We start from the raw sequence: 19650 nt of genomic DNA, 5'->3' as shown, positions 1-19650 counted from the left end.
CGTGTCACTCGGTTGCTTTGTCTCATGCACACTCTTTCTGCTGCTTACGGTCTCTCGTACATTGCCACGGTCTTTTACCACTATCACTAAGTCGAACCATCGACGATTTCCTTTCTCGATATTTCCGGCTAGTCTTGCCCACACTCACTCAACACATATCTATCATGGTGTCCCTACACCTATCATCCCTTGTCGCTGACTATAGTCTTCCAATTCTTTTCCTATCATCTCAATGTCTATAAAAGCAATATTACTATCGGTCTAATGAAGCAGACCACGAATCCTTCCGCGCCGTGTTTCCTATTGCTATTCTGGTAGAAATCAAAACAAACAAGCCGGGGGGCGTACGCATACCAAGCACGGACTTTTCTTCGTCTGGAATGTGTGGGGTAATCCCGAGCACGGTACTTCTCTCAGCAATGGAAGACTAGTCCCAAGCGGTACAACTATGGCGATAGAGAATTTCACGATCCAAGGAAGACTGCATCGTACGACACCGTAAAAGCCTGTACCAAGGTGTAGTCAATCCCTTGGTTTGTTCTGCTGGGAGAAGTACATCGCCGCAGGGATATCCCTTGTACGAAGGCGAAGACAAGGTCTCAGAACTTTGTTCATGGGCGTTATTCTTTGGAATGGCAATAAGACTTGATAGGTAAAGCAAGGGCCTCTAGGCTTGTGTCCGGTCGATTTGACGGAATCTACCTTCTAGATGGTTATATCTGTACCCTGTATCACTCAATTGGCTTGGGTACTCTCATCAGACAGTGCATATACAATCTCGCACAATGCTAGACATCCTGACTCGTACCCAGACAGGCTGAATTCCCCGTCTGCAGCACCTCAACATGATCCGAGCTGTCTGGTTGTCCAACGTAGGTACACTGTACGGACACAGCTTGACCTTGCAGGCCGACTTGCAGCTCCCCTCCCTCCCTCCCTGTCGGGCTCGTCCAGCGCTCCGCTCCCGTCGACGGATGTATCTCATCCTGCCGCTCTGTCCGTCTGCATGTCTCATGCGAGTCATGACACTGACTTTCGCGGATGCAGCGCGTTGAAACTGAGACAGAGGTCTTGTCTTGCCGGGTACGACCGATGGGGTCTCAGTCTCTGTCCTCCAACCATACGGATGGGAAGGCACAGAACACCGAATTGTCGCAGTCGACGGCGGCAGCGGCGGGCCACCAAGCAAGCAAGCACAGCGCAACGCACAGGAACCTCGTACGTCCTCTTCCCTCCCTCTCCAAATCCAGCTCCAGAGCCAGAGCCAGCCCAACAAAAAAGCATGACCGTAGCGCAAAAATTCGCCACACAAACGCCGCGTTACTAACTTCAACTCGACAACTCCTTCAACTCCAACGCATCCATATTCTCCTCCCAAAGCGCAACCCTAACCCTCTGCTCCCAAGCCAAAACCACCTCCTCAGCCTTCCTCGCCAACTTCGTCTCCGGCAATTCTTTCGCCTTCTGTTGATCCCCTCCGACAGACGTAGTATCCTGATTCTGACCCTCATCAATATCAGCCGAAACCCCCTCGAACACCTTCCGAACATCCAATTCCCGCACCGCCTGCCGATAAAGACCCAGTAATTCCGCGCGTTTCTTCTCCCGAGTGGATTCTCCATCTTCTGCTGTTGCTGTTGCTACCCCGGCATCTACTCCTGTTCCCTGAGAACCCAGGTCCTCAAACCCAACAACCGTCGCGGCACCATCCTTCCCCTTTCCCAGCGTGTCATTACCTCTAGTACCCGCGACCCCACCCTTCGCATTCACATTTGCACTTGGACTCGAAGCAGACGAGGAAGAAGACCCACCCTTCCGGACAACTTTCCTCGGCACCTCCAGCCCGCGGATCGCACCCTCCAGAATCCCCAGGACGGTGCCAACGCGCATACCGAGCTGCGCGCCGACGGGGAACCCCGCGTCGAAGCCGGATTGCACCTGTGTGGATTTCGAGGCGGCGAGGCCGTCGCGATAGCCGGCTGTGACGTGTTGGCGACGGAGGGAGGGGAGGTCGGAGGGTTCGGTGGTTGTGACTGTTGATTCGGGTTGGTGGTGTTCAAACTGGGGTTCTTCGTGCGGTGGGGAGGAGCCGAAGATGTCGTCTAAAGAATTGGAGTTCATTTTTCTTGCTTATGGGGTTTGGGTTTGGGTAGGTGTAGGTGTAGGTAGGATTGTTGGTGAGCTGTGTGGTTGTGCTGGTGATGGTGAGAGGTGAAATTTGGAGATATCGGAACTTTCAGTAGAGAAAAAAAGTTAGCTATGGGGCGGGGAAAGTCGATTGAGGTGGATTTCTGGGCTTGGTGGGGTTGTGTAGTTGTGGTTCGGAGTTAAGGATAGTCTAAGGATATGCCTAGTTTGTGTAGATACCAGAGAACGAAAATTGGTCGCATCTGATAGGATCTTGATGAATGTGAATTTACTCTTAGTGGATCTCACTGGTGTACTATCTCTGGAGATGAGACCTAAGTAGTCCGTAGGTTAAAAGCATCTAGCATAGTTAATCGCTGCTATAGGATTAAACTCGCCGAAGCCCGAACGAGGATTGGCAGGTCGTACGGTGTTTCGGAGCAGAGTTGCGTCCGCCTTCCACCTTTAAATGTAAGCATAAACAATGTTAGATCTTTGATTCTCTATCTTCTGTTTTCTGTATTCATTCTGAATGCAGCTATCTACCAACCTCTAAAGTCAGCTCAACCACCAAAATGAGCCCGGGTACTCGCCTCCTCTACCTCCTCACGCCCCCGGCCCTACTCACATACACCGTCCACCGCGGCCTCACCCACCTCGAAGCCAAATACCCAGCCGTGCCTCCAGAACAAGCGAGCAGCCGCGCGCTCACTACCCCGGAGAACCCGGCTACACAGCGCTGCGCCGAAATCGACATCTACCAAGCCCGTGTCCCGGTTGAGGGCCTTCTCCGCGCTGCTGCTGCTGCTGCTGCTGCCGCTACCAACAACAACCCCAACACCTCAAATACCAACCTCAGCCCCACCATAAATACACAAACCCTCCAAACAGCCTGGGCAATCCTCTTCCTCACAAGCCCGATAATCCAAACCGAAGCCAAACTTATCGGCCTGCTCACAACGGGCAAATTCCACCCGGGGGACGTAGGCCTCTCACCGGCGGGCTTCCAACCGCCCGAACCCAGCCCCGACAACCCGGCGCCAACGAAACGCAAACTGATCAACGGGGGCTTTATCGTGGAGCGCCAGCCCACCGAGTCGCCGTATGGGTTGCTCGCGTCGTGGAAGATTCCCAACGAGCCGCGGGAGTTCTTTGAGAGGATCGCGCAGTGGGGGTATCCGTGGCGGTTGATGAGTGGGGGAAGGCATGAGTGGAGTGTTTCGGAGCCGTATCTTGTTGATGAATCTGAGGGGGCTGCTGATGGGACGAAGGAAAGGGAGTGGGTGGTGGATGTGCGGTTTGCGTCGGCGCATGATTATGAGGTGGTTGAAGCGGAAGGTGAGAGGCAGAAGGTTATACCCGGTTGGGGTGGGAGGTTGCATCGGGGTTTTGCGATGTTGTTGGTCGAGGATACGGTGCGGAGGGTTAAATGATACTTGGTAGATTACTAGTAGTGTGGATTGGGGTGGCGGACCTAGGAGGTTGATGAGATGTATATATGCTTGTATGAACTACTTACTACACACATACATACTACAAAGAATATACTACGTACCGACTCGGAGAAGCGACTCGATGACCATGTCCCAAATCCCACACATCCATTAGCATCATGACTCCATAACCTCAAACAACAAACACATGTATCCCGAGCTTGCCAAACCGTAACCTCAATATATACAAGCCAGCATTCAACAATCCTCTCCATGCGCCACAACCCTATACCCCCTCCACCCACTATACTTCGCGCACACCTCCCAGCCATTCCGGATCACCTGCGTGCTGCCCACTCCCTCCCCGCCCTCTGCTGCGCACCCACTCGAATACAGACACAGGTCGTATTGGCTCGCGCCGGGGCTCTTCCATGAGAACGTGTCCACGTTTGTGGCGTTCAGGCTCGCGTCCAGCGTCGTGCATCCCGCGGTGGCGGAGACGCCCTGGCGGTGCCAGACTGAGACGTCGAAGGAGGTCGTGTTGGGGTCGCAGCCTGGGCCGAAGAGGCGGAGATCCCACTTTTCTTGGTTGTTAGTATGAGATCAAGTCGAAGAGAGCAGGGATTGGGTTAGAGTGCGCGATGCTTTTATCAACCGGGGTGAGGGGATGTATGGGCAAGCTGCAGAACTGAAGGGAGAGCTGAAGAACCAAGAAGAGAACGTACGTTTCTAGGCCGGAGAATATCCCGAGTATCGATTTTAGAGTACGTGGAAGATGGAAGAGCAAAAGTAGAAGACAGGAGACAGAGGACCGTCGTTGCGGTCAAAGTGACGCTCAAGGGTAGATGCATTGTGCAGTTGAGTGGAAACCTCAATAGTACGTACAGTACAAGTAAGTGATTGCAGGATTTGCACCAGCCGGAACAGAATCAGGAGGGTCAGTGGCGGGTGATCGTCAGGGTCCGTCTTTATAAAAGGAAGCACGCGGTACCCCGTACCATCCTGCTCAATTTCAGGTCTGCGGAGAAAGAGGCCCACTAATGCAGGTCTCCGACACACAACTGCGAATCACACCTCTCGGTGGCTCGTTTCGATCAAGACCCCCTGGTCAGAACCCTGATCCGGAGTCACCGACCCCTGGAGGCTGATTCTATTAATACATATCTTCCTAGGCCTAAGAGCTAGCTACACCTGGTCGTCTATTGCCGCCCGGGGGTTAATCTCCACGCTCGTAACGGTAATCCCTGCAGCTTGAGTACAGCCGGTTTGATGAAGAACACGAAAGTTACCACCCCAATCAGCACACACAGAATGTTCGTCGTGTAGTAGCCGTCGTGGGTAATGTTGCATGTGCCACCTCCATTGACACACAAATTGCGGTCGGGCTCCAGCGCACACGAAAAGGGTTGTGTGATCAGCTCGCCCTTGAGAGCCTCGGCGCTTGGAGGTACCGTCGGAGGCACACAAGTCGCCTCCGTGAACATGTCCACCAGCTTGAGGATAAAGTACCGCGGGAATGTACCGCCAAGATTCGAGACCCTGCCGATCGTCAGCTTTGGTTCCTGCATCGTACGATTGCATAGTACTTACGTTGCCAGCATAGTCATGTAAGTGCCTCCAATGCTAGGGTCGGCAATGCGCGCATGGAACGCAGAGACCGCCACAAACATCACCGTGTTCATAAACGTCGAAAAGATATGCTCTCCGATCACCGTCAACAGATACCAGAACGGCACCGCGTCGCCGGCGGGGAAGATCATCACCGTAAGCTGAGCCAAGACAGCCGCGGCCAGCCGTCCCATAAACGCCCAGCACCAGAGACGCATTGGCGTGTACTCGGTCGACCACTTGCCTGCATAGTAGCCCAGTCCGATTTCAAAAGGAAAGTCTATCAGCACAACCAGGGCCATGTTGTCCTGGCCGAATCCTTTGTCAAGCAGCTTCAAGCTGGTCACGCCGTCGTTGGCCTGGAAGCCAATCTTGGCGATCAGGTGCACCAAAATGATAGTATGAATGTTTTTGAGCTTCAGTACGTTCCACATACTGCGGTAGACATCACTGATGCTATCACGCTCGTGCGTCCGGTCTTCCTTCTTCATCAGAGCCAAAAGAGTGGTCACCACGATATACGCCCATCCCCAGAAGACCAAGTATGTGCCAAGAGACAATAGACCCCCAGTGGCCGGAGTGCTGCGGAACCAGCGGTTGGCGAAGTCTTCGGAGTTGAAGGCCAAGAACACGGTGTAAGAGAGGAAGTGGCCCGCGGTAAGGCCGACCGTCTGCGCGGTCGATGCGTAGGAGATATTGGGCGGCGACATGAGCGTGATGGCCCATCCATCCACGGCGATGTCCTGGGTGGCGCAGAAAAACACCAACAGGAACCACCAGTAGGTGAATTTCCATACCCCAGCACCCCCGTTGGCGCCCGCGGCCTCCATCATCTCGTCAATGCGCCCGCCCAAATAGATCATGGCCAAACCCGCGATAACTTGCACCGGTGTGATCCAGCTCTTCCGTCGACCAAAACGGCGGCTCCAAATGGCATCGACGATCGGACTCCACAGGAGCTTGAGCGAGTAGGGATACGAGGCGAGCGAGAAGACACCGATCTGGCCGTACGAGAGGTAAGGCTTGAGCAGGAAGGGGACGGACCCGGTGGCTAGACCCATGGGGATGCCCTGGAGGAAATAGAGCACACACAACAGCATGAAGTTTCTCCGGTCGCTCGCAGGCAGGTTGGCAAACGAGGTAGTCGCCATGGCGGGAGTCTGCGGGGTCATGGGAGGATCGTGGTCGAGAGTGAAGCTGTGACGCGCCATAAGACGATTGGCGCGGCCAGCAGAGGATTCAACGGAGGTTTCCCTCTTCCGCATCTCGATTGAGGAATCCATGCCCTCGCTCGCGTAGCCGTTCTGGCCCGTCGAGATGGTCAGGGATGGCTTCGAGCGACGTTTGGTGACCGTGCGGCCTTTGCGCTTCATCTGGGCACGGCCACGGGGCGATGAGAGGAGTCGTTGCGTATGGAAGGGTTCGTCGTAGGCTTCAAGGGAGTCCGTGTCTGACTCGGAGGAAAGAAAAGCGGGATCCCCGGGATGATCGGAGGAGTGGTCTGTGTAACGAGGGTCTAGTTTATTATTAAAATGTCCACGGTTGGCGGTGCTGCATGCTAGAGATTGAAGTTCCACCTCTGAGGAAAGACACGGTCGATCAAGATGAAATTGGTAAAAAGGGGGGGCAGAGACATGGAGGGAAGGACTGGGGGAGGAAGATAATAAAGGAGGGACTGGCAATGGGTCGTCGGACTTGGACTGATGCATCCATTCGACGTGGTGGAGCTGCGAAGGAGAGAGAAGCGTGCGGTTCAAGTTCCAGACTGGACTTGATTTAGACTCTTTGAGGCAAAGGCAAGCTGGCCTCAATGGGAGTTCCCCTTGTTTGGCTTGGCTGGATTCAAGTGGATTGAGCGGGCCGATGATTGGGCGGGGTGAGACTTTTTGACGAAGGATTCACGTCAAGATTGCTGATGATCGGCTCTAGTCGGTAGTGATGCAGATGGCAAGCAAGCTGTGTGCAGGTACGTAGGTGGTGGTCACAACCCCAACAATATATTGATAATTATTAGATGTATAGTCCACGTTGCTTTGTTATGATCTGGTCACGTCTTCCACATCATAAACAGCTGTTATTAGACACTTCTTTTGGGTTATTGAATCAAGCCCGCGGCTCGACTGACCCAACCCGGTGGATCTGCAGCACATTGGCCGAGCGGCCATGAACCCTCCGCGATAACAAACCATCACGTGATATGCCGGTTCCTGTCAACAACAAACACCGCATACAGCAGCACCAGCACTAACTAACTGCTGCTGGCTGCATCACCACCACACCCACCTCTAAACCATCGTCAAGAACAACAAACCAACATCCCCCAGGCTGCCAAAATGTCAACCCCGCCCTCCGTCAATCTAGACGAGGAAGCCGAGTCCCTCGACTCCGAGATCTCCGCCATCCGCGCAGAACGTTCGTCCACTCCACCCTCCTACTTCCTACAAACCCACCCCAGATTAACAAATCCCCTCCAACAGTGCGAACCCTTCAACACCGCCGCCGCGTCCTAGCATCCAGCCTCCTCTCCTCGCGCCCTCTCCAACGCCTCGCCAAATCCCAATCTCCGTCGCAAACCTCGACAACAACAACAACCAAATCATGGACCGACCTCTCCCCTCTGCTCCACAGCTCCTCCCTGCACTCCAACCTCAACCATCACCGCATCGCGTTCTCCACCACCGCGTTCCCCTTCACCGACCCCTCCCCGACGGCCGAAGCGAAGAATCTTCTCGGACTACGGATCGATATATGCGCCCGGGACGGGACGTACACGAAGCCGTATTATATCCTACTGCGGAAGGTGCGGCGGGACACCGCCGACGGGAAGGGGAAGGGGAAGGTAAAAGGGGAGCAGCAGAGGTTGTTGTATGTGCATAGACATACGATCCCGGCGGTGGTGGATGTGAGTGCCTTGGAGCGGGTGTATCTACCGCGCCTGACGGGGGCTACTACGGGGAAAAATACGGCGCAAAATGGGGATGGGGGGGAAATAGAGCAGGATGTGGATGAAGAAGAAGAGGAAGCGCAGCTCAAGCCGTGGAAGCGCAAGGTGCTGAATGGCAGCAGGAAGCAGGATCTGAAGGCGTTTGTGCGGGAGGTGAGACGGCAGTTGGTGGTGTGGCATCTGCGATGTGATGCTGTCAGGTATTTGAGGGAGAGGCTGGGGGTGGTTCGGCGGGGAGAACAGGGCGCCGGCGGGCTGGGCTACGGGGACGAGGAGGATGGGGTCTGGGAGAGGGATGTCCTTGTGGAGGGCAATCAGGAGACAAGAATCGCGAGGAATGAGCTGGGCATTGTCTCGTTAGGTGCAACGGCGCTGGAGGCGGTTTATGTACGCGTCGAGTGGGAGGATGGACGGGTCGGAAGATTCAAGATCTCCAATGCTGGGTTGGTGGAGAGGGCCGTCGTGATGGGGGACTCCGGGAGGGACAAGTTGATGGAGGGGGTTATGACCGGAGGGAGAGTGGAGACGTTATTGGATCGCCTGATGAATTCGAGGAAGTACGCATCCGAACCAAAGCATCCTGCTGCATCACCCTCGGAAGTTGCGTCGAGGACCGTGTCCGAGGTTTGAAACTCATCACATCTCGTTTTACTATATTTGGCCAGTCTGCTAGCGAGTCGTTCCATATACCAACAGTTAGTACCAATTTTTTAATGATTTGATTTCTGTTATTAAGTCACAAACCAGCCGGATATGTGAATCTATCGAGTTGTTAATTCTAGGAATCAGGAATTTCCAAAGCCAGCGCTATGCACATGAGGGCAATGGTTATCCGCTATAGTTAGTGTATGTAGGAGCCGGCAGCCGGCAGCCGGCACGGACTCATGCCAGCAGGAACAAAATGCCAAAAGAGCCAAGAAAAAGGATAAGAATATTAATTACAAGAGGAGGTATATGGTCGGCATCTAAAGCCGAATATGACACATTAGGGGGCTGCGTATATGCATGAGATCGGGAGAAAGGGGGAAATAAAAGAAAGGGTATCACGTAGACATCACATCATAATAAAAGCACCTGTTCCCTTCCCTTCGTCTTGGTGCACCTCTTCATCAAGCGCTGGCAGCACCAGTCTGCTCCTCCACACAGATGGCCGAATCGTGCGTCTCCCAGTTCGGGTCGTTCAATGATGGTGATATAGGAGGAAGGGGACCGAAAGGCTTTCCGTGCTGCGCTTCCAGTTTTGTTCGCAGGATCGCCTCCTCCAGGTTCCATCGACACATCAGCCGGGCCATCAATTTGTCGAATGTCTGGAGAAGAGATCGCTCTTCCTCCTGATGATTCTGCAGTATGCGCGCAAAGTCCAAGGCGTGCTTGTCGATCATTTCGTCAAGTTCTCTTGCCATGCGGGCAACGGCCTCCTGCAATCGAACCTCTTGTCTTTCGCGGAGTACTTTTATCTTGGCCTCGTGTAATTGGTCCATCGACTTCTGGTTGTGGTACTCCTGCAAGAGCTGTTCCTTTTGTCGGGTTGTATATGTCCGGACGGGGGTAGTCTCCGAGCCTTTCCCTCCGGGCGATGGGGGTGGACTGGAATTCAGGTTCTTGAGGTATCCCTCCATATGCTTTATACGAGTCAGTGAAGAATTTTTAGCCCGTTCGAACTCCCGCATTTGGTCCATTTCGATCGTCAGTTGTCGTTCTTCCATTCGAGCAGCGTCGTTCAAGTTCTTCACAGACGTTAGCAGCGGATACATATCACAAGCGGTACGGAGCGAACCTTTTCGCGTTTCTCGGCTTCAAGGCTCTTATTCACTGCGAGCCGGTCGGCTACGACCGACTGCTGAGTTTGGCGGAGGCGCAGCATAAAATTAGCCTGGAAAATCTTATGTCGGTTGAGTTCCATCACGTGACGCTCGCGCATTTGACGCAACTGCATATCGGACTGGCTTCGTTGTAGGGCCTCCTGATCGAATGCGGGAATCTCAATCCGCAGCATTCCATTCCCGTCGCCCGATGATCTAGATTTCCGAGACCCCGACTGCTGCGCGTCCACCAGTACCTGCTCGATGCCTTTGTCACCTTTGGCGATGGCGATCTGCGTCTGCGCCGCTGGGGGGAGCAGCACTCCAGACGGCGACCGTTTCCTGCGAAAATGAATCTTTTCCATAGCCGACTTCAGTGTTGATTTCCGTCTCTCCTTCTTATGACTTGGGATCATGCTGATCATTGAATGACGGTTGCCCGGCGCCCCCGCCAGCAGATTTGTATCTATCCCCGGGATCAGTCTCGAGACTCCCTCACATGAGCTATAAGATGTCGGTCGGGTAGACAGTGAGGCGATCGAGCGAACACTACCACCGTGAATGGGTTCGGAGGACACAGTAAATTCGGAGAGAGACGAACCGAGGACATCGATTGAGGGGCCCTCGTGGGACGGTGTGATATCGTATCCGGAGTTGCGCTCGGGCTCGGTGGAAGATCGAGTGGACGAGTTGATGGGTGAGAAAGAGGAGAGATCCATAGATGCAGTCAACGATGCGACCAGCTCGACGCCTGGCACGTTCAGGCGGCGGGCCTCATCGAGTAATTCTTGCTGACGCGCTATTTCGGCTTCCTCAGATGGTAATAAGAGGACCTGCCGGCGGTACTCGGACTCATCGATTTCGGCGTAATCCATGATGCAATTGCAGAGGGGCTTGTTCCCAAGTCGCCCATGGAGCTTTTGCTTTGTGGGAGCAAATTCACGAAAAGGGGACGGAAACAGGTTAGAGGGTGTGTGAGGGGTAAAAGAACGATATATAGAAAGATTAAACAATGCCGATAAGAGACAATAAGGGGACGGAAGTTTCAGGGACACGAGTCGCCAGACGCTAAGACACTCGTCCACGGCACTACTAGAAGCACGCACGGTGGACGAGATGGAGACGCGCTCAGGAGCAGCATCCGAGCAGCATCCGACTTGCGGAGAGGGGCGAATACGTCTTAAGGCAAGACAAGACAAGACAAGACAAGACAAGACAACCGGATGGGAGGAGACAGGAGAAAAACAAAATAGGAGACTGGAAATGGGCTAATAAAAGCGCAGAATAGTCCTGCTTGTGCGGGCCAACAGTGCCAGGTGCCCGCGCAGACCTACGGAGAAGTCAGAACCTGATTCATTGGGCTCGAGTTCTTTTGGTATAATTTTGATTCCGACCCACGACCCGCCTGACCATCACTCCTGCTCTCGCCGGCCATAGGTCGGTCGGTTATTCCCCTTCTCCCAGCAAAGGGGAAAGGCATCATAAGTGTGAAATCATCTGCAAGAAAAGGTGGCAGACAAGAAGAAATCCATGATGATACCCGGGGAAAAGAGAAGGCTGTCATCGCAATCACACCCACATCTCTCGGGAAGATCGGGACTGACTTGACTGACTGACGGAACCCTAGCCATGCTGAATGCCCATTGTTGTTGAATGTTGATTGCAGAATTCAAGGCACACTCTCTAATTTTACCCGTCATCCGCCCATGGTTGCTTCAACTCAGTTGCTGACTCGTTCGCAATCATTTCATTCATTGATGGATAAAACAGCCGCCCGGATTGGGCGAGAGGGTAGGGCATAGGGTAGACTAGGCCAGGAGCCACCCGTTGGCGCTCCCAGAGCCGTGGTTTCGAATTGGGACCATGGAAAAAAAGTCAGGCACCCCCCGCTGCACCCTTCTACCGTCCTGCACACCACCTGACTACTCGGCTCCACTGCTCCAGATCTGTCAACCTCGTTGTCATCGATGTTTGGGACGCCTATCCAGGACAGTACTAGACTCTTACAGGGGGAGACATAGTGTCGTGATCATCCCAGACCAACGGGTTCCAGAGAGCTTCTCGAGCTCCGCCTAGTGCTTGTCTAGGCAGGAGGGGTGGATGGTGTGATGGCACGATGTCTTACTCGGTGATCGCAGAGATCCTCACCGCATATCGATGGAGATTGACCTGCATAATCACACTCAATCTGAAATCGATAGATTAATCGAAGCATGCAATTATCAAGATACTGGTACTCAGGTCTCGTTTTGGACAACCTGCTATGTGGAACTGTAGCCTCCAATCCCAGCGACTTCCGGCCTGTATCTAGCGCAACAGCATGGCCGCAGCCATTGCATAGGTCTTTTCGCGGGCATCCCATTGTATTGTCCCCGGGATTGCCCGCTTGTCAAATCCGTGTTCGCAGCCTTGCATTCGCGCTTGCACCACTTCACGATCTATTCCGGGCTCCTTTGCGATCTTTCTCGCCAGTGTCTCCGCCTCGACCGCCAGCGAGTCACGTGATGCGCTCACAATCATCACTCGCTTAGGAAAGCGGTCAGTGCTGGCATAAAATGGTGATATCCTAGGGTCTCTTTTATCATATCCAGTGGGCACGTAACATGCATCGAAAAACCTCGACATGAAGAGTGGGATCGCCTTCCCAGGCTCCGGTGCCACCTTCAACTCGGGTGCCGTATGAATGTCAACAACTGGATATATGGCGATTAGAGAGTGAAACGTCTCTGCAGGGAACAGATTTGTCAATGCTAGCGCAAAATTACCACCAGCGCTAAAGCCAGATATTGAAATTCGCTGGTCGAACTTGTGCGGCTGGTTGAGTACCCATCGGACGGCATCCTCGGCATCATTGAGCGCGGCAGGGAAGGGATGCTCGGGAGCGAGGCGATACTGCACATCGAGGACGGTCCGGCCTGTCTCCTGGCTCATCTTGCGACAGAACTCGTCGTCGGCACCATGGCGCGGAAAGATGAAGCCACTGCCGTGAAAATTCACCAACACTGGCGTAGGCTTCGAAGCGGGATTTGTTTTTTGGTAGTACACGTGCACCTTGATCGTTCGTCCAGCGTCGCGCGACTTGACATGAAGGACCTCATCAGGTTTGGCATCGGGCAGCGTTCGTGTAAAATATCTTCGAAAGAAGACAGCAAGGAGTTTGTAGTAGAGGTAGGTGAGGAAGAACATGTCGTGCGGTAGGTCGGGTCAGCGCACACATGCAAATCAAGGGCTTGATTTGAGCAATGACACGGGTTATATCTGCCAAGAGGACGCCAGAACTTTGGTTCGAATTGCATCAACAGGCACCATCGATAGTCACATATAAGTAAATAAGTCGGTAGTTGGTTCTGTCGGTCTGTGCCGTATAGCTGACGGCCCACTTGGGGGCCGATGACGCCATCGAAAAATGCATCTGTCTACCGAGGCTAGTACTAAGACGAACAACTGGGACAAGGATGAAACACGGATGATTGATGAGAATGGGAAGAAATAACCACTATTCAAGGGATGCCTTCGTCTTGAATCCAAAGGTAGAAATGTGCTTTAATGAGAGGGAACGAGGAAGAAGACGCCGAACTCCCGAGCCGAAGTTGAGCCTGGAGAGGAGCTGAGCTGAGGAACCTGGCAAATGCCCGAAAGGGAACCCGCAGTCTCCGCCGGGCCTACTCTACCTAGCCAAGGCGGCAATCCTTTGATCTGCCATAAACCTACGATTAACACTGCACTGCACTGTGGGTGGGCACCTTCATCATGTTAACTCATGGGGGGGAAGACCTGGTCTAGTCTTAAGATCGTTACATAGTCTGCTTTTCTCTCTGAAATTGTCTGTAGGTTGTCCCTTTGCCAAGTCAGCTAGGAGTAATCCAAATGCCCGGAAGTGTTATTCTACGCAGTATCCAGGGCTGAGAAGCAGATTGCGTTGGTTCAGCGTACTGATCTATGCTTATATTATCACTTTCCCTTCCTGTCAGAGCGGATCAAGGTAAGGTTTACGTTTATTGTCCGATGCTGCATCGCGATGATCGTCTACGAAAGACTTACACAGTCAACACTATGAGAACTATATAATAGCTTCAACTCCTCAGATATACTCAATTCACGAGCGAAACCGGGTATTATGGCATGAGTCACCCGCCCGAGCTCTAACTAAGTCTAAGTCCAGCCAGGCAGAAACCGCCTGTAAGACGGCAACCTGGACAAGCAATACACCCTGAACCTTGAATTGCGGGGTATATAAGGACCCGTCTGGAAACATCGAAGCTTGGTTCTAAAAGCACTTCACATTGTCCTTCCCATCCTTTTATCATTTCAACCAATATATCCCAACACTTAATCACAGTGTTTATCCTTCAGCCACCATTTCCTCACAAATGAACAGTTTCCCACCCGCTCAACGACGACCGCGCCGCCGTCGCGGAAATCCCCGCTGCGGCCCCCGTCCCATCCCCGCCTACACGGTTCCTCAAGACCTCACACCTTCTCTCCCCCTAATCCCTCAAGCCACCTGCCCTTTGTTCACGCACATTCCTGCCGAGATCCGGAATACAATTTACGCATATACGCTCGAATCCTCCTCGTCGCCCGACGACCCCAGCTCCACCACCACCACCGCTACCGCTTCCAGCTACGCCCAACAAGCCCTCTATTACCGCCCGGGCTTCAAATCTCCCAAGCGCATCTCCACCTCGCTCCTGCAAACATGCCAACAGATCTACAACGAAGCCTCGCTCCTCCCACCGGCCATAAATCACCACACGTTCTGGTGCTACCGCCCGCCACCGCACGTCAAGAACCCCTCCTCCCCAGCTGACTACTTCGCGCGCATGACGCCCAAGCAGCGGTCCGCTGTACAGGAGCTGCATTTCTTCACCCAGCAGTTCTTCCTCGAAGATTCCTCCTGGGCGAACATGTGGGCGACCAATGAGGCCTGGCAGTTGCAGATGAGGAAGGGGAAGCGGAAGCTCGAAGCCAATGCCGATGAGGCGGGTGATCAGGAGAAGCGCGAGGCTAAACGGCGTGAGGCAGGCGTGAAGGATAGCCAGGAACCGGAGGAGGATTCGAGCGATGGGGTCCTCTCGCCCAAGAAGATGACCCTCACGCTCCGGCATACGGATTGGTGGTTCTGGGAGGATAATGAGCCGCTGGGAATCGATCCGTTTCGTACGGGTAGGACGAGGGCGGATGAAATGGGCGAAGTGAGGCGGCCACTGACCCCTTGGGAGGAGGAGCGGGTGTGGGGGAATCAGTTCAAGCGGCTACCCAGCTTGGAGGAGTTTGTGATTGAATTTGAGACCGTCATGCGGAAGAGGGATCAGCTGGATGCGATTGTGCAGATGGCGCTCCGTTGGAGGTTCCCGTTGGTCTTGAGTGAGAGAGAGAAGGTGTTTCTGGTGGCGGACGAAGGGTCGAGGAAGGCGTATACCTGGATCGGGGCGAAGGAGGACATCTTGAGAGATGTCGTTATGGGAGTTGAGGACCAGGATGGGCAAGGGGGTAATGCTAGCCAAGCGGTCAAGCCGCCTCCGCGGTTGATTCCATTTGATGCGGAGAAGGAGTTCAAGACTGATGCTGTGAAGTCCGGACAAGAAGGCGAGGGCAGCAAACAGACGGAGCAGAAGGAGAGTCAGAAGAAGCAACAGGATTTCGATACGCAGACTGAGGAGAAGTACTATGTGGTATTCGTGACGTGGAGGAGGCAGCGTGCTAACTAATCTTGTACCTTAATGGTGAGTTTGTTGGACATGATTCCTAACTAATCGATTAATCTTTACATCCTTGCAACTGTCAGAAGTATAATCGAGAGGCTGGAGGGTTGGTTGCTCTGCAGCTAGGTACACAGCTGTTAACGTGCATCTATTCATTCTCTCTAGGCTTTAACCCAACCTAGCAATAAGTCCGCAGCTGCATACTACTCGTAAGGCTGTAATGCATACTCCGTTTGAATTACTCCCTTTAGCTTCCAGCTAGGGCGCTGGTAGTTCTTTATAGGCATCCCAAAAAACAACAACAGATGCCTGCATTTGCCTCCTACCTCGGTAGGTAGCCTATCTTAGTTTACAGCCTCCTAGGGGTAGCTATAAGTTCGTGATTTGTTCGAAACACGGCAGCTACTGAGTATCAGTGCTTCCACCCCGGGAGAGGAGCAAACAGCAGCAGCATCATAGAAGTAGACTATGTGAGTATTTATCGCTAATAGAGTACCCTGGGCTATGGATCTATGCACTTGTGACCTGACGGAAGGGCAGAGCACTGAATACTTGGATTGCCTTTCCAGTAATTACAACATATTCAAAATATTCCCTTCTTCACATTACGTTGTCATCTCGAAAGTAACGCGTAGCTGTACATCAGAGACATGTAAAACATATATCGTCATTCCCAGCCCCAAAATTTTGTAACAGCAGTACAACAGACCTCATCGGTTGAATTTCTTCAACTCGAAGTACCGCAACGGGGGGTACACTAGCATGGCCCACGAGCACCCGACCCAGATTCCAAGATCGGCTCCATCTGAGCCAACCATTTTGGCAATAGGACCAATGTACCAGACTTGGTCCATGCAAACGATCGCTCCGGCCCAACCAATGAGGAACGTTGCCAGAGCCGCGATGCCGAGGGGCAGCTTAGACCGATCTGCCCAAGCATCCCAGTCGAAGCCGCGCGTGCGGCGGAAGATCAAGAGTTCTTCGAGGGCAATAGTCAGGTAAATGGTGACCCAATAGCCCATGAGGGCAAGAAAGTTCTCAAAGATATCGTAAAGATGGTTTCGTCCTCCTAGCGCACAGGCGGTATATATGATTGTGCTTACGCAGGCCAGGGACCAGCGAGGAAGACGGGCGAGATGACGTCCCATGATTTGGAAGCCGAGGGTGGCGGAATAGGTCCCAGGGATGTTGTTGGAGATTAATCCCAAGGCGATAATAACACCCATAAACTTGCCGAATCCGCCGAGGCCATCAAAACCGGCCACGATAAGAGCACCGGAAGAGGTATCGTACGCCTCAGCCCATTTAGGGTTCGTAATGGTGCCTGAGGCCAGCCCCACACCCATTAGGTTGGCAAATGTCAGGGACAGTCCGAGGCCGAACAAGACAGACACAAAGGTTTTCCACTTGGACGTGGTTGGCGGGAAGTAGACGAAAAAATCAGCACCAGCAGGAGCCCAAGCAACGGAGCTAGAGAGGCATAGAGAGAAGAATGTCAGGCGATCCCCGTTCAACGTCTCGGTGTTGCCGCTGGATACGATGGAAGTGTCGAACTTAGGACCTGCACAGCCCACGAGAACGAACATGGCGACCAGTTGAGGAGCCCACGCCCATCTATGATTCTTAGTATACCTTCATGATATGTGGAACTTCAGCGGCATATAGGCTTACCCTTCGTAGGCGTGGAAAAATTTCATACCAAAGACGACGACCAACCAGGTGATAATAGCGACGATGATAATACCGACAACAACGGTCATATTCCCATCAGCCACCGCAGACAACTTGAAGTCAATCATGACCTATTAGACATGGCCTTGAGCATTGTGTGGACAAACAGGGCGGACTTACAATTTGGCCACCGACTAAGCAGTCTATCATCCCATAACCAAGCATAATAATGATATTCAGCAGACAGGCAATCTTGCTGGGATAATAGCCCATGAAATATCTCGCAACGACCTATAGCGCCATATGTTAGAGAATTCACAAATCTGATTTTGCATTACCCACCATCGTGCGATTTCCACTCGCAGGTCCAAAAATAGACATAAATGCAACCCCAGCAGCCCCCAAGAAAGCGCCAAATGTGGCACAGAGGGCCGAGTCCACAAAGCTAAGGTTATAGCCTAATGGACCGTACATACCGACGGCGACATTGTTGGCTGTAATGCTTGTGCTGAACCACAGAACACCCATGCGGAAGTAGTCTATGGCCGTTACGCACTTGAGCCGTTCAGATTCCGGTATACGGTCATGACCTCGAGTTTCAAGCACGGAGAGAATAAATCTTGAAAATGGATTGCCACTTTGTGAAACCGGGGAGGAGGAAGATGGACTCTTAATGAGATCAGAGGAAGTCGAGAGCGGTCCCTGAGCTCTCATGCCCTTTTCTTCATCTTGCATGGAGACGGCCATGCTCGGTCAGCTAATCGGGCCTGGTATTGGTGGAAGCCGATTGTATCTCGTCGCGAGAAGAATGAGCGCGCCGACACTCGAGAAAAGCAAAGATGGATAAGAAGTTCACGTGGAAGGATAAGCTTGTTCAGCTTGCATGGTGGGAGAATAAGAAGAGGGGTAAAAAGAAGCAAAGTACAGGTGGGAAAGATATGATACCCTGCTTATAGAGCTAGGCGGGTAAAGACACTCAAGTCAGATAACAACGGACACGGACTCCCTATGTCATGTCATGGTCAGCCGGTTAAGTCTGGATCCATGATTGATTTATTATCATCTTGGCAGACTGGATTTTCTCTGCTAGCTTTTTTCGCCTGGCGACTTTTTGTCGGCCGGGAGTCCGGGACAAGCCGCCACTCAATGCTTAAGGCGGCTTAGCAATGCTTAGCCGTTCAAGCTAAAATTCTGTGCCTTCCGTTGCTGACCCATGGAACGACATCAAACATCAACCCCTTTGAAGATTTTAACCTTCTGCATTTGCTGGACCTGTTTGTACCTGTCTAACCTTTACTTAGGGTACCCCTGCATCGAGAGTTTTCGACATAATGTAAGTTCTGGTCGGACAGGGGTAGCTTGATTTGGCCCTGCTGCAGGATTGAATTAGTTCTAAGGCGATGAGAGACGCTAAGGCCAAGGTGGGCACTAGGTAGGCCAACCGGCCGCTAATTTTCAGCCTATTCCGAGTCCAAGCACTTGCTGCTGGTGCCAAGTGCTTCAATTTACCAATGTTACTCTAGCATAGCACGGCATCTCGTCCGGACACTATTGCCTGGCTAGTCTGGGTCTACTGGCTGCGATCAAAGCTTCTTATCTTCTTACCCAGCTGACTATTTTCTGTTGACGAGACAATAGAGTGGAGTGGAGCACGTGCCCCGCTGACCGGAGGTTTACCCGCCCTTCCGTCCGGTCTAGTCTTTCCATCTTTCCATGCCAGCCCCTCGTTCTCCCTATCCCTCGACCTGTCCTCGCAATAGTGTCGGAGTTACCGTGCAAATACATGATGGAGAACTAATCTAGTGATGGTGGTATCGCAGGCTGCAGCTGCAGCTTTCGACCTATGCGGGCCCCTAAAAGACAGACCTTCAAAATATTCCAATCAGCTTCTTGCTACTTGAGAATTCAGCCGGCTACATATGAGTCTTATGATTACCGCTCCACATTTCTATGGAGGGGAGAACACGCATTTATTCCATGCACATATGAAATTCTCCAATGAAATGGTTGGATGTGAGTTTCGCCATGTCCGACTTTGAATGCGGGTGCCGGTACAAAGCAAAATGGAAAACTGCCCACTATGCAACCCACCCAAACACACCTATCAGCATTGCAGTCCGGAGGAAGAGATGATAATGGAAATGATTCCGACTCATGCTGTTGCTCCTAAGAAATAATCAAATCATCGCGATGCGTTTCCTGACATAGCCAGTCTAGTGGAACATTGGACTCGATGTATTCTGGGGCCTAGGTACGGAGAAATCCGACCCTTTTCGTCACACAATCATGACTATTATTTTGTCCAGGACCCTAAGTCGAGGTTTCTCATGTTTCGAGCAACCTGAAATAAGTGAGATGTG

The 19650-nt window shown here is 52.7% G+C and overlaps 9 protein-coding genes across 9 annotated transcripts; 3 read left to right on the top strand and 6 right to left on the bottom strand.

Annotated features, from left to right (window-relative positions):
- Positions 1 to 943: 943 nt before the first annotated feature.
- BO97DRAFT_405560 (Yae1 family protein) lies at positions 944 to 2238 on the bottom strand. The gene has a single exon (XM_025695213.1). It carries the CDS (start codon positions 2119 to 2121, stop codon positions 1330 to 1332), a length of 792 nt encoding a protein of 263 aa, XP_025551352.1. The 5' UTR covers positions 2122 to 2238; the 3' UTR covers positions 944 to 1329.
- Positions 2239 to 2620: 382 nt separating this feature from the next.
- On the top strand, positions 2621 to 3619 carry BO97DRAFT_390445 (uncharacterized protein). Its single transcript, XM_025693769.1, has one exon. The coding sequence runs from the start codon at positions 2703 to 2705 to the stop codon at positions 3558 to 3560; it is 858 nt and encodes a 285-aa protein (XP_025551351.1). The 5' UTR covers positions 2621 to 2702; the 3' UTR covers positions 3561 to 3619.
- Positions 3620 to 3729: 110 nt separating this feature from the next.
- Positions 3730 to 4491, bottom strand: BO97DRAFT_477960 (uncharacterized protein). The gene is made up of 2 exons (XM_025700596.1): positions 4286 to 4491; positions 3730 to 4139 (listed from the first exon to the last, which is right to left on the bottom strand). The coding sequence occupies exons 1-2, from the start codon at positions 4409 to 4411 to the stop codon at positions 3819 to 3821; spliced, it is 447 nt and encodes a 148-aa protein (XP_025551350.1). The 5' UTR covers positions 4412 to 4491; the 3' UTR covers positions 3730 to 3818.
- Positions 4492 to 4692: 201 nt separating this feature from the next.
- BO97DRAFT_405557 (SD08430p) lies at positions 4693 to 6928 on the bottom strand. The gene is made up of 2 exons (XM_025695212.1): positions 5151 to 6928; positions 4693 to 5099 (listed from the first exon to the last, which is right to left on the bottom strand). Exons 1-2 carry the CDS (start codon positions 6539 to 6541, stop codon positions 4760 to 4762), a joined length of 1731 nt encoding a protein of 576 aa, XP_025551349.1. The 5' UTR covers positions 6542 to 6928; the 3' UTR covers positions 4693 to 4759.
- Positions 6929 to 7431: 503 nt separating this feature from the next.
- Positions 7432 to 8806, top strand: BO97DRAFT_368845 (uncharacterized protein). The gene is made up of 2 exons (XM_025692719.1): positions 7432 to 7580; positions 7646 to 8806. Exons 1-2 carry the CDS (start codon positions 7502 to 7504, stop codon positions 8740 to 8742), a joined length of 1176 nt encoding a protein of 391 aa, XP_025551348.1. The 5' UTR covers positions 7432 to 7501; the 3' UTR covers positions 8743 to 8806.
- Positions 8807 to 9221: 415 nt separating this feature from the next.
- Positions 9222 to 10789, bottom strand: BO97DRAFT_345084 (uncharacterized protein; the record flags this gene model as incomplete). Its single annotated transcript, XM_025691762.1, has 2 exons — positions 9222 to 9839; positions 9890 to 10789. The coding sequence occupies 2 exons, from the start codon at positions 10787 to 10789 to the stop codon at positions 9222 to 9224; spliced, it is 1518 nt and encodes a 505-aa protein (XP_025551347.1).
- Positions 10790 to 12125: 1336 nt separating this feature from the next.
- Positions 12126 to 13491, bottom strand: BO97DRAFT_405554 (putative esterase/lipase). Its single transcript, XM_025695211.1, has 2 exons — positions 12958 to 13491; positions 12126 to 12916 (listed from the first exon to the last, which is right to left on the bottom strand). The coding sequence occupies exons 1-2, from the start codon at positions 12998 to 13000 to the stop codon at positions 12222 to 12224; spliced, it is 738 nt and encodes a 245-aa protein (XP_025551346.1). The 5' UTR covers positions 13001 to 13491; the 3' UTR covers positions 12126 to 12221.
- A 701-nt stretch (positions 13492 to 14192) lies between these two features.
- On the top strand, positions 14193 to 15720 carry BO97DRAFT_477955 (uncharacterized protein). The gene has a single exon (XM_025700595.1). It carries the CDS (start codon positions 14285 to 14287, stop codon positions 15623 to 15625), a length of 1341 nt encoding a protein of 446 aa, XP_025551345.1. The 5' UTR covers positions 14193 to 14284; the 3' UTR covers positions 15626 to 15720.
- Positions 15721 to 16329: 609 nt separating this feature from the next.
- BO97DRAFT_390428 (purine-cytosine permease family protein) lies at positions 16330 to 18319 on the bottom strand (the record flags this gene model as incomplete). Its single annotated transcript, XM_025693767.1, has 4 exons — positions 17633 to 18319; positions 17471 to 17581; positions 17291 to 17403; positions 16330 to 17233 (listed from the first exon to the last, which is right to left on the bottom strand). Exons 1-4 carry the CDS (start codon positions 18035 to 18037, stop codon positions 16330 to 16332), a joined length of 1533 nt encoding a protein of 510 aa, XP_025551344.1. The 5' UTR covers positions 18038 to 18319.
- Positions 18320 to 19650: the final 1331 nt, after the last annotated feature.

Source organism: Aspergillus homomorphus (genome assembly GCF_003184865.1).
Source record: "Aspergillus homomorphus CBS 101889 unplaced genomic scaffold BO97scaffold_18, whole genome shotgun sequence".
Classification (NCBI taxonomy): domain Eukaryota; kingdom Fungi; phylum Ascomycota; class Eurotiomycetes; order Eurotiales; family Aspergillaceae; genus Aspergillus; species Aspergillus homomorphus.
This window is presented reverse-complemented; position numbering and strand designations above follow the sequence as displayed.

Excerpts from the sequence above, each read along its gene's own strand:
- BO97DRAFT_405560 (XM_025695213.1), bottom strand. The coding sequence starts at position 2,121 with ATGAACTCCAATTCTTTAGACGACATCTTCGGCTCCTCCCCACCGCAC.
- BO97DRAFT_390445 (XM_025693769.1), top strand. The coding sequence starts at position 2,703 with ATGAGCCCGGGTACTCGCCTCCTCTACCTCCTCACGCCCCCGGCCCTA.
- BO97DRAFT_477960 (XM_025700596.1), bottom strand. The coding sequence starts at position 4,411 with ATGCATCTACCCTTGAGCGTCACTTTGACCGCAACGACGGTCCTCTGT. Across the intron at positions 4,140-4,285 it reads ATATTCTCCGGCCTAGAAAC|TGGGATCTCCGCCTCTTCGG; the intron begins GTACGTTCTCTT and ends AACCAAGAAAAG.
- BO97DRAFT_405557 (XM_025695212.1), bottom strand. The coding sequence starts at position 6,541 with ATGAAGCGCAAAGGCCGCACGGTCACCAAACGTCGCTCGAAGCCATCC. Across the intron at positions 5,100-5,150 it reads TACATGACTATGCTGGCAAC|GGTCTCGAATCTTGGCGGTA; the intron begins GTAAGTACTATG and ends GACGATCGGCAG.
- BO97DRAFT_368845 (XM_025692719.1), top strand. The coding sequence starts at position 7,502 with ATGTCAACCCCGCCCTCCGTCAATCTAGACGAGGAAGCCGAGTCCCTC. Across the intron at positions 7,581-7,645 it reads CTCCGCCATCCGCGCAGAAC|TGCGAACCCTTCAACACCGC; the intron begins GTTCGTCCACTC and ends CCCCTCCAACAG.
- BO97DRAFT_405554 (XM_025695211.1), bottom strand. The coding sequence starts at position 13,000 with ATGTCAAGTCGCGCGACGCTGGACGAACGATCAAGGTGCACGT. Across the intron at positions 12,917-12,957 it reads CGAACGATCAAGGTGCACGT|TGTTGGTGAATTTTCACGGC; the intron begins GTACTACCAAAA and ends AGCCTACGCCAG.
- BO97DRAFT_477955 (XM_025700595.1), top strand. The coding sequence starts at position 14,285 with ATGAACAGTTTCCCACCCGCTCAACGACGACCGCGCCGCCGTCGCGGA.